Here is a 15801-nt window from a genome sequence, read left to right on the forward strand (position 1 = left end):
GCATGCTTCTATTGGTCCAGGCATCAGGAGGGTCCAGGGGGTTGCAGATCATAGGCTAGTTTAAGCGTAGGAATTCAAAGGAGGGGGTCATCTCTTCAGGGGATGAGCTCTGATCTTCCCGCCAAGATTACTCATCATAATAGTCCATAATTCCTTAACATTAATAACTTGTGTATGCACTCTGCGATTCCTTCGCAGAGTGAACCGGACAGTTGCAAATGCGAAGAGGATTAGTATGATACCACACATGACTAGATTCCTTCAACGTGTACCAAATGTTTTACTGATATGCCTATAACTTATAATATTACATATAAATACTACTATATTTCGACATAAATGACTATGTGTTGCAACTACCATTAATGTGTACTATTTTACAAGTGTGCGTGTTTGTGCGAATGTATGTAAAAGACTAAATACTGTTGTTGCCACATGTTGCAGCTGCGTACGCCCTTCCACGTCGTAGCGTGCCCTTTCGTGCCGTAGCGTACCATACGCATCTTTTCAAACAAAGACAACCAAGTTTGCTCGATTTTAATTGAAATGACTTTATCCAATATGCTGACTTCGACAATATATATATATATATATATATATATATATATATATGTGTGTGTGTGTATGTGTGTCTATGTGCAGCAAAGATAGAAATATATCTGTTGTCTGTTCTTATTTAAAAGAGACATTTTCCAATCAAATAGATAAATATGTCAGCAAAAAATCTAACCTCTTGACACAAATGTTGTACCATGAGTGGAAGAAGACATGGACTATGAATTATTGCCACTTTAGTGAGAATTATATACAGAACTATGCTTATTTTCCAATGTGTTATGAAATTTTACATTGTGAAGGTTAATAATGAAATCCATGCTTCACTTTTCAGTTACATTTAAGTATTGAAATGCAGAAATCAGGCTTTTTTTTCCCCAAAGTCAAAAAAGCTTTTTTTTCATTCTCAATTCATTCTCCTTTTATGAACCAATTTTGTAAAAGTGGTTGTAGGATGAGAGCAATTTAACACAACAACAGGATAATAGTGCTGCTTCCTGTCATACACATGTAATGAACAGTAAAGCAAAACTCTTAAATAATGTGCATTAAGGTGAAGAAGAATTAAAATAGCATTTAAAAAGATAGACCATATAGGTGTCCCAGAGGTTTCATGCATACCATTTAGAGACTGGAATAGAAAGCTTTGAAAGGAAACTATAGCATTGACAATCAGAAAGAATCAAAGTGTGACCTGAGGGAAATTCTGACTTTCTGTACATACTCAGACTGAATGTATAAATAAGTTGTTCATTTCAAGCACATCGTTTTTAAAATATTATGGTTACAGAAGAGGATTTTGGCGATTAGAGTAATTGATGATAGTGCAATGAAGAATATACAGTAAACAAGTATGATTATGAAATAGCTTACTAATTTCCGTAGCTATAACGCTAAGATTATGCCACTGGGATATTTCACGGTCCAAAGGTTTTGCAGTATAAATTGATCCATTTCCTGAGTGTATATTAAAAATTCTGTCAAGGTCAGTATGGCGATCCAGAGAAAACCTAGTAAGAAAAACATGTTTATGAAATAGATTTTACGCTTACTGTAATTGGTATTTAAGTATTTATAAAACATATCTAGCTATAACATATCTAGTTTAAGTAATGAAACATGCACATTATGACATTCATCATACATCTTCTTCTGTAGTATGTTCCATATCATGTATATTTTTTATTACTGTTACTGTTTTATTTTTTATTACTGAAATTTACTTTTTTGATACTGTAGTTACCAGAGACCACACTCTATACATTTTGTCCATCCTTTTCTTACATGCATAATGTTGGCTGTTGTTTATTGTCTGAGATTATATAATACTACAGTAAGTTGTTTTTGTTTTTTTTAAGATTGGGGCAAGAATATTTTGTTTGGTTTTGTGGAGTTTTGCTTAGTACATTTATACTGCACGGGTTCTAATACAAAAGTAAACCTTTAACTTGATCTAGTTCTGTTATTGCAGCAGAACCATCCCCAACGCATCCAAATATGCCAATAGTACTGCAATAACTGTGGCAAGCCATAGACTCTACCAAAATAAGGGACCAGCATTAAATATGCTTAATACCACAATATGCTGCAAAAGCTTGCTATGCTATTGGTCTGGACTGAAAAGCTTAAATATGAAGTTTTATTTCCTACTTGTGTTTGTACCAAAAGTATGAAAAGCCTGAGCCTTTAAGCATACAGACATAATAATGTGACAGCAATGCCTTCCAGAGGGGAAGCAGCACTGCTTGGTCTATCTTGAAAGATAAGGTAACTGCTGTGGAGGGAAGAAGAGGAAAAGACTGGGAGAGAGAATAGGAGGGAGATAGGAGCAAAGGGCGGGATAGTTCAGAAAGGGAAAGAGGAGAGACAACCAAAGAGGGGTGGAAAGGAAAGAGAACCACAGAGAGCATGATACAATCTGGAAAGGGGAGAGAGACAAAACACACCTTTATTAGGAATGACATGGAAAAGTTGAGCAAAAGAATAAAGAACCATGTGGCTTTGGGCAGAACCGTGAGGGCTGAGAGAGGGACAATGGGAGTAGGACCCCTCAAGTGGAATATGAGTGCCTCCCTAATGACTATAAGATAGGGACCCATATTTGGAAAGGATGGCCCTGTACTAAATCATTACAAAAATAAAACATGAGGTTTACATTTTGAAAAATGCAGTAAAATAAATTTCACCTATTTAATCAACAAACATTCTAAAGTAAGAATGTTTGTTTTTGCTTAAATCACATGATTCCTTTGTTCAAATATAATGTAATTATATTTTGGTATGTACTATTTAGAATAAAGAGACTACCATTATTTGTATCTTAACTTAAATATTAAATTTTGTTTTATAGTAACATACACGTGTTATTAGAAAATTAACCCTGACCATTATAAAAGCCAGAACTAGCTGGAGAAAAAGAATACTGATGTTTATGCAAAATAAAATAAAGTATACCTTATAGGACTGGAAATAGTGTCGGGATCTCTTGCCATTACAGTTCCGATTATTGTCCCCAATTCAATATCTTCATGCACCTTAAACATATAACTAGATCGACCAAACATGGGAGGCTCGTCAGAATCATCCACTGAGATTTTCACAGTTGTGGTATCTTTGAAAGGTCCAAGGTAGTGAAAATGTGAATCCACATGTGTATTTTCGACTTCTACTTTTAAGGTGTACAATCTTTTGTTTTCGTAATCTAATCTCTGTTTTTGAAAAATAAAATAACTTTAGTTAGAACAGTTCACACACACGTGGCTAATATCTAATATTAGTTTTACACAATATTTTTACCAGTTGTTTTGGAATACATTGATTGGATGTGTTTTATGGAATATATGATTACCTTTGACAAACTATTAATTACAGTGCCACACCACGATAATCTATCAGATTTACTAACATTGTAAACATTTTTACAGTATGCTATACTATCTTGTTTGCTGTATCTTTCTTTTTAAAAAAAACATTGAAAATGAGCACAATTTTAAAATAGAAAATAGAAATAGAAATAAATACAACATATGATAAGATTTTGCTTTACACTGTGGTTTCAAGGAGGAAATGTCTCTCACAGTACAGGATATGTTGCATTTAGAAAATTGGTATACTTATTCCCCTGCAGTTAAAATGGCAATTGAAGCTTACTTAAGGAATGGCAACACTAGCAGACAGTAGCAAGTTAAAGATTAAAGTTTTTATCAACTCACTAATGGACAATCCTGACAGCTCAAGCACAGCATTCGCTTAACAGGATTGAACATCTTTGTTCATTTAGCTTCTATCACAATTAGAGCACTATAAGACTTTTTCTACTCCAGTGGGGATTAGCCAGAAGGTATGTGCTTGCCCATCTACTACTAGGTCATTCAAGTGACCTATTCTTATGCCTCCTGTGAGCCACTCTTGATGTAGACTTTGGTCTGTTAATTAACTGCTTACATGGTCTCTGAAGGCTAATCCTTACCTCAGCTGACAAATGCAAGGCAACCAACTGATTCTAAACTATTCTACTGCTATGGGGTACAAGCTTGTGAACTAATATTAACTGACAGTTGTTGTTTCACTTTTATTTTACTTTATTCATTTGTATTAAAGAATACAATGCACACATAAAGCAGGGCAATAATAATATCATATTTAGAACAAACTAGTCACATAATAGTAAGCTATTGCACAGCATGGCGCATGTTAAAAAGAATAAAAAATTAGTAGGATAATTTAGGAACGTGTGTGACAAACTCTGTAAGAAATGGCATTTAGATATTTAAGGATTAAATAAAACTAACTTTAATTCTTTTCCCTTACGCTTAAATTGTGAATAATGGTGTGCTGGCTTCCTGGAACATTGTCACTTCTATGACAGACATTAAGAATATATTATAATGACTCCCCCTTCCTCTGTCATACATATGGATACAAATATAAAATACAACTGAAATGATGACAAAACATAATGATGCCAAACATATGAAAGTGAGCAGAGCTCAAAGAAATTGTGACTTCTGCAAAACGCAGACAATGGCTGCCAGCAATAAATGAGATTTGTTTCACCTCTCAGCATTTTGGAATATTAAAGAGGTTCAATGATAATTATTTAATCCATTGTCAGCCTACATCTTACTCTCATAGAGAAAAGATGCATAAAGCACACAAAAAATTTAAAGCACCTTGAAAAAAACTGTTGTCTCTTAAAGTACGATATTTAAAATTCATCACATTCTTCAAATTTTATATTAACCCCAAAAACAAAATCTTCACCAAAATCAATATTAAACCTCCTGTATCTAATTAGAGACACAATACATGATGAAAGTGCAGTGCAAAATTCTTTTTAGTTATATTACATACATCAATATGCACTGATGTGCCTAAATTTCCATCCAAATGCATAGGTTTACCAAGTAAGATTGTGGCATTTGCAGTGGACCAGGCATTTTCACAGGCCAATTGAATGGTTATGGTGGAAACATTAAACATTTAAGTGAAATATCACAGGGGACAGTGGGAGTCACTTTATTATATATGTTTCTTTTATGTATTTCAAGCTTTTATTACATTGGTGGGATGGGTGGGGTGCGTAATTCCAGCACTGGCAATGTCGGCACTTAACCTGCCGACATGATAATGTCGGCAGGCTAAATGCCGTCAGTTCCATTGTGCTGACAGATTCACAATGTCGTTAGTGTGATTAGTGACATTGACAATGTCGCCAATCACAATGCCGACATTAAAAGAGTTGGTTGAGTGCCGACATTTCCAGTGCCGAAATTATGACCGCCACCAGGTAGGAGTGCACCTAGGAACATATTTTTCCAAAAAAGTGCAAGTGCAAATTTACCCTATACATAGTAACATAGTTGATGAGGTTGAAAAAAGACACCAGTCCATCAAGTTCAACCTATTTTCGATCTCCTACGATCCTGCACTTATATTTGAAATTAATCCAGAGTAAGCAACCGCCAATCTGTTTCAATTGTGAAAAATCCCCCCAGACTCAATATTGCAGTCCTATTTTTACCCTATATCCACTACTATCCGTCATTTTAATTAACGGTCGTATCCCTGGATACACCTTTCCGCTAAAAAATTGTCTAACCCTTTCTTAAACATATATATTGAATCTGCCATCACAACCTTGCCTGGCAATGAATTCCATATAGTAACATAGAAACATATCATTCCCCTTTCTCATTTAAATGTCCCCACCCTCCATGGATAGCATTACTACTAAGTATATATGACTATTTAAAAGAATTCTAGTTCACATATATGAAAAAGATAAATAGAGTTACATGAATTACACCAATAACCACCCCCTGCTCACCCAAATAAATCAACAGTTATATAGTTTAAAGATTTTGCAAATTAATCACATGACAAGTAATATTTTCATGAAATATAAAATATAAACAAGAGACACACCAGGAATTTGACATAAATGTGCTCCACATAATGGGATGTGGATTTTGGCAGTGTATTAGAGGGGTGGGTTAATATTGATAGGGGAGTGGGGGCATATCCCCACATTTCTTTGATTGTCAAAATAAGCTTACCCACTTACTAGGTGCAGTACAATACTATGGTATTGTATAGAAAGGATGCTAATATACGTTTTAACTCATTGCTTGTTGGTCACATCAGAACTCAAAAGATGAGTTCTGATGCAATCACTTCAGAATTACAAGGAAAACTTGTGTATAATAATGAATAATGCTCCTCTGCTGATAATTATTACAGATATTAGAAGTCATCATGGATTTTTGTGACCAGTATAAACAGACTTGGCCTGTGGTCACGGAACTCCTCTGTAACCTCTAATATCAAATTAAAGATGCTTTCTCCACTATTCGATTTTATTCAGAAGGAAGCTGCTTCGATTGGCTATTTACATACTTTTTTCATTCACGTTGCAGTTCTGCTAGGACTTATCCCTCATTCTGGGTGTTTTTTTTCTTACTTTTGGATTACTTACGGACAGACGGAAAGAAAATTCCATATGGACTTGACTTTCGTGAATAGAAAATGGAGAACGATGGATTTGAGTGAGTTTTCGTTACTGAGGTACATTGGTGGAACTATATGTTCCAGTGAGCTATGTCTGCAAGGGCATGCTGGCACTTGTTGTTCAAAAAGCTACAGCATGCTCTGGCAGCCATGGGTATGCTAGAACTCATAGTTCACTGGCTTTCAGGGCTTTATTAAACATTTAACACTTTAACCCCTTACTCTGGCACCCACCATCAAGTGGTGCCAGTAGGAGTCTTGGTGCTATTTGACAAGGGGCTGGTTTGCTCAATCAACATATACACTTTTTTACAAGCTTTTATTGATCTCTCATACTTTTTCTTTACTTTAGAATTAACTTGCTGTATATCACTTTATAATATACACAGTTTGATCAGTGACAACACTGCAAAGTAAGAAGAGTCTCTATTCATTTATGTTAATGTGTAGTTTGAAAGGTTAAGCTATAATTTCTAACTTAGATATGGGAATTTAGATGGACACTCTAACTGCATCCTCTAGTGTATTCAGTCTTTGCTACTTTTCCTTTTTAAACCCTATGAAGAAAGTGCCCACCGTATATATAATTGCTGAGAGTGGACTCAGGATAGAACATTGACATAAGACATTTGGACATGTTGCATTCAGGGCTTCTGAGAACAACCTCATGCCCCAGTGCAGCAGCTTCTCTGGGCCTCCAAAGGCTGCACACTTAAATACATTTGTACACATTATTTTAACATTCATTATAATATACAGATGTAATTGTCCCGTTGGGCAAATTGCTATAGGTGTTTGATGGGAGTGTGACGGTGCTTAATGGCGTAATCATGCTGAAACAAGATGATGCCATTAAGCCCTTGACACTACAGAATATGAATGCAGATAAAGTAGATAGGGGAGAGAACCAGAAGTGTCAAAGCACACCTTTCTTGGCACTTAAAAACGTAGGTGTACCCTCATGGTCAGGTGCCCCTAATAGTTATTTTCTGGCTATCATTTGTCATTACCAGAAAATACCCCCCTGCATTACAGAAATAAGAAGTCCAGGGTTGAAGGAGGAAGGCACAGATCTGCCCCCATATAAAAAAATAATCAGGTGGTAATCTCATGGCTTTTTATAAGTAATTGGTGATTACATGTGACCAGACAATAGCACCATATACTACAGAAAACATTAGATGGCATTACCTGTCCATGCAATGTGAAGCTATCAAAGCTTCATGCATTGCAGAACATCGCAGCCCACATAGTTATCTATGGAGACTGCGATGCTGCTCGGTGTCAGCCTAAACAGAGGAGATTTCTATGAAATCTCCTCCGTTAGTCAGTTAATACATAACAAACTTACTTAAAAGATGTGGAAACAGCAGTTTTCGCATATTTTAAGTAAGTTTTTGCTTGATGCATAGACCCCTTTATATGGTAGCTTGTCTAGTTTTCAAAATGGTATGCCTTGTTGGGCATCCTCTATTGTTCCTACACATTTATGCATTTCTTTGAAGACTATGCAAAATAGCATAAAAAACATTATTCATTTTCAAGTGAATGATTTTATTATGAAAAACTATGTGTGGAATACTGCTTTAAAAAGGTTGATTGATGTTAAAGCAACAGCCACTTATCATTTCTTGGTAGTTGTTAGAAAGAAAAATGTAAGTGCACACATACAGATTTGAGCTCTGAACTTAAGGGAAAACAGACAAATGCATAAAAAAGCACATTAGCATGCATATGTTCAGTAAAATCGCATGTCAAGATGTGTCTAACTGTACAGCATAGCATGTGAGCCAAGTTTACATCACGAGTAACAAGCATGAATCCTTATGCACTATGATACCTTAGAAAAACTGTATGGATAGCAAAGAGATATTGTAGAGGTTTGGAGGTAGTGTTAGTAGAAAATGGTGACATATGTGTTGCCCTATTTGTACACAATTTAGTAATGTAATAAAGTGTTATACAAGAGATGATAGTGTCTTGACACTGTTTTTAATAAATTATAATGTTGCATGTTCCATATAAAATGTAATTAAATACAAATACAGAATACAAATGCAAATTAAATTAAATACAGACATCTGGGGGTAAATGTATCAAGCTGAAAGTTTTCCGGCAGGTTTGAAAAGTGGAGATGTTGCCTATAGCAACCAATCAGATTCTAGCTATAATTTTGTAGAGTGTACTAAATAAATGATAGCTATAATCTGATTGGTTTTTTAAACCCGCCGAAAAACTCTCAGTTTCATACATTTACCCCCTGATGTTTTTCCCTTTAAAAATTAAAAGGGAAGCTTTTTTCCTGCCACAGTGAAAATGAAAATATAAACAATGTGGATAGAGGGCTGCAACTTGATATAATGTAGCAGACACACTAAATTAATTATTAACTATTATTTATATATTGCCGACCATGTTACGCATCACTGTTCAGAAAATACATTATGATACCTACCCCAGTCTAAATTACCTAACACATGCATATTATTTACGTGCTTTTGTTTGTATTTAGTAATATACTGATCCATTTAATATATATATATATATATATATATTATGACTTCTTTCCAATTTTCTATTACTTATAAATAATTTACTGAGTTAATGCTTAATTTCAATGATATAATTTCTATGAATTTTCACTAAATATATTAATATAACACATGAGAGCTAAACCCAGCTCTGGGTCTTATTTAGAGCTGGATGCATTTCAGTGTTAGACATACACAGAAATGGAACATGGAAAAAAAGCATAGTTATGTGTCTATGTTAAGTCAGATGTATCAATAGATGCATCTAATTCAAACACAGTAGTATTTGTGTTAGGCATATGTCAGGGGATCAATTGTATACACTTATGCCTAAAGATGCAGCTTGAATTGTTAGTAGTAACTGCCACATAACACTGTTTGTGCACAATATAATAATGTAATAAAATGTCACATACACAAGAGACAATAGTGTCTTGCCTTTTATTAATAAATGCAAATGCACTTTCCATATATAATGTAATGAGATACAACATCCCCAAATTTGATGTTTATCCCTATCAAAATCCAATGGCAATTTCCTTTTCTGCAGTTGTCCAAATGGAAATTACAAATAAGTAATGTAAATACATGGCCACAACTTGATATAACATAGTTGTGATGCTAATGAATTAAGTACTATAAACTGGAGAGATCTATACACAAACAGCTTATCAGAAGTGACTGGATAGTGCTGCTGATGGTCATCATCTACATCATATATCTGTCTTATATCTTTACCCCAGCCCTATAGTACCTGCAAGAGAAACACCTAGTAGAAGAGGTGTGCTGTACTCAACTTACGCTTGCCCTCTCAAAGTTCATAACGAGATGAAATACCAAAGTTAATTTAGAATCTTTGATTAACTTGTGGATTTTGTGTTCCCTGTCATTAGATAGATTTATTTTTATTTTAATGTACATTTTTATAGTGTTAGCTAGTATAGTGTTTCAGCTTCAAGAATTTTTTTTCCCATTATTTATTTTTACTATCATTTTCCTTTATTTCTCATGTCATTTATTACTCTTTATGCAGCTTCTAGGTGTAAAATTTATCCCATCAATATTGGTCCATTAATAATACTGAGACTTTAGTATACATTTTTCATTTATACTCATACTCAGTCTGATAATATGACTATGCTTATTCAGTCTCATGGAGTTCTTGCTGTATTAAAATTGTCGTTATTAACATTTTTAAGCGATCAAGGTTATTTTCTATGGTTCATCACGGTACACCACTTATATTAATATAGGGATTATTTATAGATTGCTAGGAGTGTTATTATAATTAGCTTCCACAATAAAGGGCTACATTAATTAAACTGATGCGTACAGTTACAGGTGAGAAGAATTATTTATGGTCTTTCCTTTATAATAGTCACAAAAAGGAACTTTATTATTTTCTCATTTTTCAGCAACAATATTAACATTAATGCTGAATAATTTTAACTGTTACATTTATTCATTCAAACTGGACGCAATATACATCAAATTACATCTGCTAGTACATGTGTATTTTTCATTTGTTTTCATTTTTGTATTATTCTTTGAATTTTTCATGTTTTCTATATGGTTAGGATTATTGTTATTATTATTATTATCAATATTACTACTATTGATTTATAAGATGCCACAGTGCTACAGGGTGATGGACAATGGGGGAAACAGGACATACATAAAACAGGGACATAGAAGATAAAATAAATGCAGACATGAAAGTAAAGGGTAAGATAACAGAGTACAGGAATTGACCCAAGGGAATATACGCAGAGAGGTTTTAAAAGATAAAGAGAAATTGAGTATAGCAAGATATTACATGGTTTTTGTTTTGATTTACCAGGCTATCAGCAAGGAAGTCTGGGGATGGCCTGAGCTGAGGAAGGCTTATGAGGCTGGAATTAATTGCGCTTTTTCCTTCTCCTCTTTTCTTTGTCCCCTTCTGTTTAATTATTTTTTTCATCTTGCCCCCTCTGCTGCCTGTTCAACTCCACCCCCTTCCCTGTTGCTTTCATTTTGTATCCCTTTTATTTCACCACAAGTTTTTCCCATATCTCTGTTCTGGTCAAAGCCTGCTTCAATGCTGCATCCAAAGAGGCCCAGGGTGCTCTCTCCTGCCTCATTGAGGCTTCCCTAGGCTAGACCTCACTGTTAGGGCAAGCTCCAAGAGAGTGGGGAGCGCAAGGTGCCTCCGCTCCCTGAGCTTGGTGTCAATTCTTGACCCCCACTGATTTATGTCTGCTGCTTCATTGCCCTCCCCTTTCCCTGCAGCTTGTAGCATGCCCAGCAGCTTGCCTTCCTTTTATCTTTCAATTTTCCAGACTGGCTTCCCACAGGTTTTTCCCTATGCCACCTGTGGCTCCTCTGTGTTTCCCATTTGTCTCCAGAGCCTAGTTCCTTCCTAGCCCCCCTTTTTTCCTCCAGCTGGCTGACTCTCCCTATTCAATCACCATAAGCCTGTCCCTAGTCCCCCAATTGTAGTCCCCGCTTGTCCCTGCATCAGTTGTCACAAACCCTGCTTCCACCCCTGTCCTAGGACCGTATTATCAGGCTACTGTTGTTTCCAATGGACACCCTAAATATTCCCGAGGGACATTTAAGAAAAAAAAATAATTAAATGCCTGCTGTAGTTCCCTGAAGTGGTTATGCCTGTGAGTTAATGCGGGTGAAGAATTTGTGCACTGTGCTCTCACAGCTGTCTTGAGGGACTTTCAAAAATAAAAAGCAAAATAAAAATAAGATAAAATTATACACACAATAATAAATAAAACAAAACTCATCTGAATATTAAGTTTCATTTTCCCCACTTGTTCAGGTCAGATGGGGTGCATCTGTTAGATGATGGCGTGCTTCTATAGTGGAGCAGCTTTTTCTGGTCCTTTGAAAGATCACTGTGGGTGGCGGACTTTGGTTCCTTTTTTGGAACCCAGCTTTGATGAAAAAGCATACCAATCAGCAGCAATAATGACACATTCCAGTGGCAGCTGGGCTCTCTCCCAACTCTTTTATTTAATAACACTGCCCATTGGGAATTTATAGGACACCTCCTCTCCTGGCAGGCCCAAATTAATGAGCCAAAACGGGGTAGAATCAGGCGCCAACACCCTGAAATGTCTGAATACATTGGGTTGCCATAATTCTGACTTTTGAAGTGGCTGAGAGCTGATTGTTCCTGCTTTTTAGTTGCCACCATTTTAATTTTGTTTCAAATTTTTTTGTTACCTTTCCTTCGCCAAACAAGTGTCATTTATGTTTATTTATTAAGTAAGATAACTATTGGTAAATGCACTCAGGTAAAAGTAAAAGTAGACATCAACCTCTAGGCGACTTAGAGAAGAGGGCACAGCTTAAACCAAAGGAGCGATTGTGGCTCAAAGTGGAGAATGAGAAATACGATAATAAAGATTATTATTTTATTGTTTATTCTTAAGCCAGTTGTTTGAAGTTCCAAATTTTGATGTTAATGTTATTTATTTCCTATCGGTTTGAATAAAACCAAATTATGTTACTTTGATATATTTACAGTGATATAGATAAGGTTGACACCTTATGTGTTTCTGTTTATAATTCCTGTAGACACAATCCTGCGCTGTGATTTTGTGTTTCTTTGCTTGCCCACCCATGCCTGCCCCATTACCCTTTTCTAGGCGTAAGTGGACACAAGTCTATGATGACCACAAATACAGATGTATTTTGGTGCACATGCACAGTAATGTGCATCTTATGCTAAAAAAAATGCAATACATTTCCATGAGGCCCCAAATAAATGAATGAAGGCACTCATAATTCCACTGAGGAAGTGTATTCGGCCTGTGAAACATTTTAAAGTCCTAAGTAATCTTTTTGGAACACAGGAGGAATGCAAGACATATGTCTGGTTTCTGGTTCTGAGAGACGTTATTCAAAAGAGAAACTGCAAAAATCAGCATATATTTTGAATTAATGCAAGAATGTAAGAATCCATACAATTATAAATTATTTGATTATGTTACTATGTCACTTCAAAGAATGTCACTATGTCTACATAAAGATCACACAGCAAATTAATCTTAGTAGCAAATTGGATCATAACTATAAGTAAATGCCACTGTTGAATAAAAAACCGGCAGTTTTTTGACATTTTGCAATTTTTCACAATGATTTAGCATTTATAGAAAACAGTAAATGAAATGGAAATCATGGTGGGGAATATATATACAGTTAAAGGAACAACAAACTAAAAAAATCCAGGGAGGTCAGTCACAAAGTTATAAAATATGGTAATCAACTGTATTTTCTTACATTTAGGCAACTGAAAACTTTTTGAATCATCCTAAACATAATTATGCCATTTTATGCTTTGTGTGAGAGCAATATTTGAGGATTTTTGGGTTGACAATGAAATGTGCATGTCTACCCACTAGGTGCCTGTATCATATTTAGACCACCACAAAATGTTAACTTTTTCATTGCTTAAAATACTGTATATTAACATACCATTCTGTATTTCATAACTCATGACAGAAAGGGATCATAGGTCTATCTTTATTTCAAGTGTCACAATTTGCCCTTTTTCATTCATTATTATATTTAAAATGTACACCTAATAATGTTATTTATTTATTACAGTAAACTGTGGAAAATATGTCTCATAGCAGTGGAAAAGGAAAAAGGCTCTGTGAAGCAAAACTTTCTTCAAATATGCAAAACCCACACCACTTTAAACTCATGATAATATCCATTCCTGTAAAACAATATTTCATGAATACCTCTAGAACTTCCCAATCTTTACTTATGAATTATGTGAAAACGGAGTGGATTCAAGTTTATCAATTCTTTTGCCAAAGTGTTGTTACTCATAAAAAGTGTAAATGTCCATGTGTTAACATGCTTAACATAGTCTTGAATATCAGTAACATTTTAGCTACCACATTCTCTTAACAGAAGGGCATTGTGTTATAGCCGATTTTTTAAGACCCTAAGGCACTAAACACGATTATAAGCATCAGAAATTAAAAATCTAGATGTAGATGTAAGATGGGATCTAGAATGGAAGTAGAGCAGAGCAGAAGCAAATTCCATTACTCTAGGAGGATTAAAGCTGGCTGTTATGAAATAATCAGAATTGCTTTGTGATAAATTAAAAATAATGGATCAATCATAACATTAAATTTTATATTGAAAGTCATCATGAAATACAAACTCAGGCAATATATTCCAGCAAATGTTATCGTTGATGTCTTCTGCTGCTTTTTAAACTGGCTACACATTGAACAATCTCGTACTTTCAGGGCCGTAGCAAGGGCTGTGCGATAGGGGCAACCGCCCGGGGCACAACAGTGAAGAGGGGGCGCAGTTTATAAATATTTTAGGTTCATTTGGTTAAAATTAAGAGCTAGGGGGGGCGGCACTTTTGTTTTTCGTACCAGGTACTAAAATTTCAAGTTACAGCTCTGCGTAACTTGAAATTTTAGATTGTGAACAGATCTCTCACTAACTGGACAACTTATAAAGCTAACCAGACTGTGAAAACATATTTTATTAAAATAATAAAATTAAACCCTCTTTTAACAATTTTTTATTCACCTGAATCTGGTGTCTGGTATGGAAGCTGGTACAGCCCCAGAGGTATGATGGGTGACTTGGTGAACAGGCTAGCTGTATGGTACAGGTTCTGGTGCAGGCACAGAGGTATAATGGATCACTTGGTGTGCAGGCTTGTGGTATGGTATGGGTGTGCTGGTACAGCCCCGTATTTATGATGGGCTACTTGGTGCGCTAGCTCATGGTATGGTATGGGTTCTGGTGCAGGACAGAGGTATGATGGGCCACTTGGTGTGCGGGCTCGTGGTATGGTACTGGTGCTGTTACAGCCCTGAAGGTACGTGAAACCGCTTGGCATGCAGACTCGATGCCAGGTCTGGGTTTTGAGGCTGCTGCATCCTTTAGCGCAACAAGAGAACACTGTACTGGTGATAAGCACTACATACTCCACGTAGACTGTGTTGTAAAGTAACATGAACTCTACAAAAACGTTCTCGTAAAGCAGAACATCACTGGCGTAAATCTTGTACCTCTAATGATTTCATCACATATAATGGTATCTACCACTCCTATAGAAATGCTCTGGATACTGCAAAACAAACATACTTCCAATCTCTCATCTATGCTTAGGCTTCTAACCCCAAATGCCTTTTTAACTCATTTAAATATCTTCTGAATCCTCCCACCCCAAATCCTCCAACTACCATCAATGCCCAGGATCTTGCTTCCTATTTCAAGGACAAAATAGATTAGATCAGACTTGAAATGGTATGATCTCCCTCAACAAGCTATCGGCTCAATTCCTTTGTAGCACCCTCTGACACTCTCTCTTCATTTGATCCCACAAATGAAGAGGAAGTTTCTACTTCTCATCTTCCTACTCTACCTCCTGTCCTCTTGATCCAATTCCCTCACAAATTAGTAGAGCCATGTCTCCTGTGCTCATTCCCCCTCTAACTAAAATCTGTAATCTATCTCTTTCTACTGGAATTTTTCCATCACTATTCAAGCATGCAGTGATCACTCCCATTTAAAAAAAACAAAATTCTGACCCAAACTCTCTCTCAAATTATCTCCCCATCTCCCAGCTCCCATGCCCCTCCAAGCTTCTCGAGAGAATTGCCTACACTCGCCTCACACACTTTCTTACAGCAAACAACCTATTGGATCCTCTTCAGTCAAGCTT

General features: G+C 35.8%; 1 protein-coding gene across 2 annotated transcripts in view; it reads right to left on the minus strand.

The window, feature by feature from the left end:
* The window catches only part of LOC142158709 (cadherin-10-like), a 317909-nt gene that overhangs the window by 39428 nt on the left and 262680 nt on the right, over positions 1-15801 (minus strand). For both annotated transcript variants that reach the window (XM_075212930.1, XM_075212931.1), the window contains 2 exons: positions 3010-3263; positions 1429-1565 (listed from right to left, as the gene is read on the minus strand). In XM_075212930.1, coding sequence (XP_075069031.1) covers positions 1429-1565; positions 3010-3263 — 391 coding nt within the window. The remainder of the gene's footprint in view (positions 1-1428; positions 1566-3009; positions 3264-15801) is intronic.

Source organism: Mixophyes fleayi, chromosome 5, assembly GCF_038048845.1.
Source record: "Mixophyes fleayi isolate aMixFle1 chromosome 5, aMixFle1.hap1, whole genome shotgun sequence".
Classification (NCBI taxonomy): Eukaryota; Metazoa; Chordata; class Amphibia; order Anura; family Limnodynastidae; genus Mixophyes; species Mixophyes fleayi.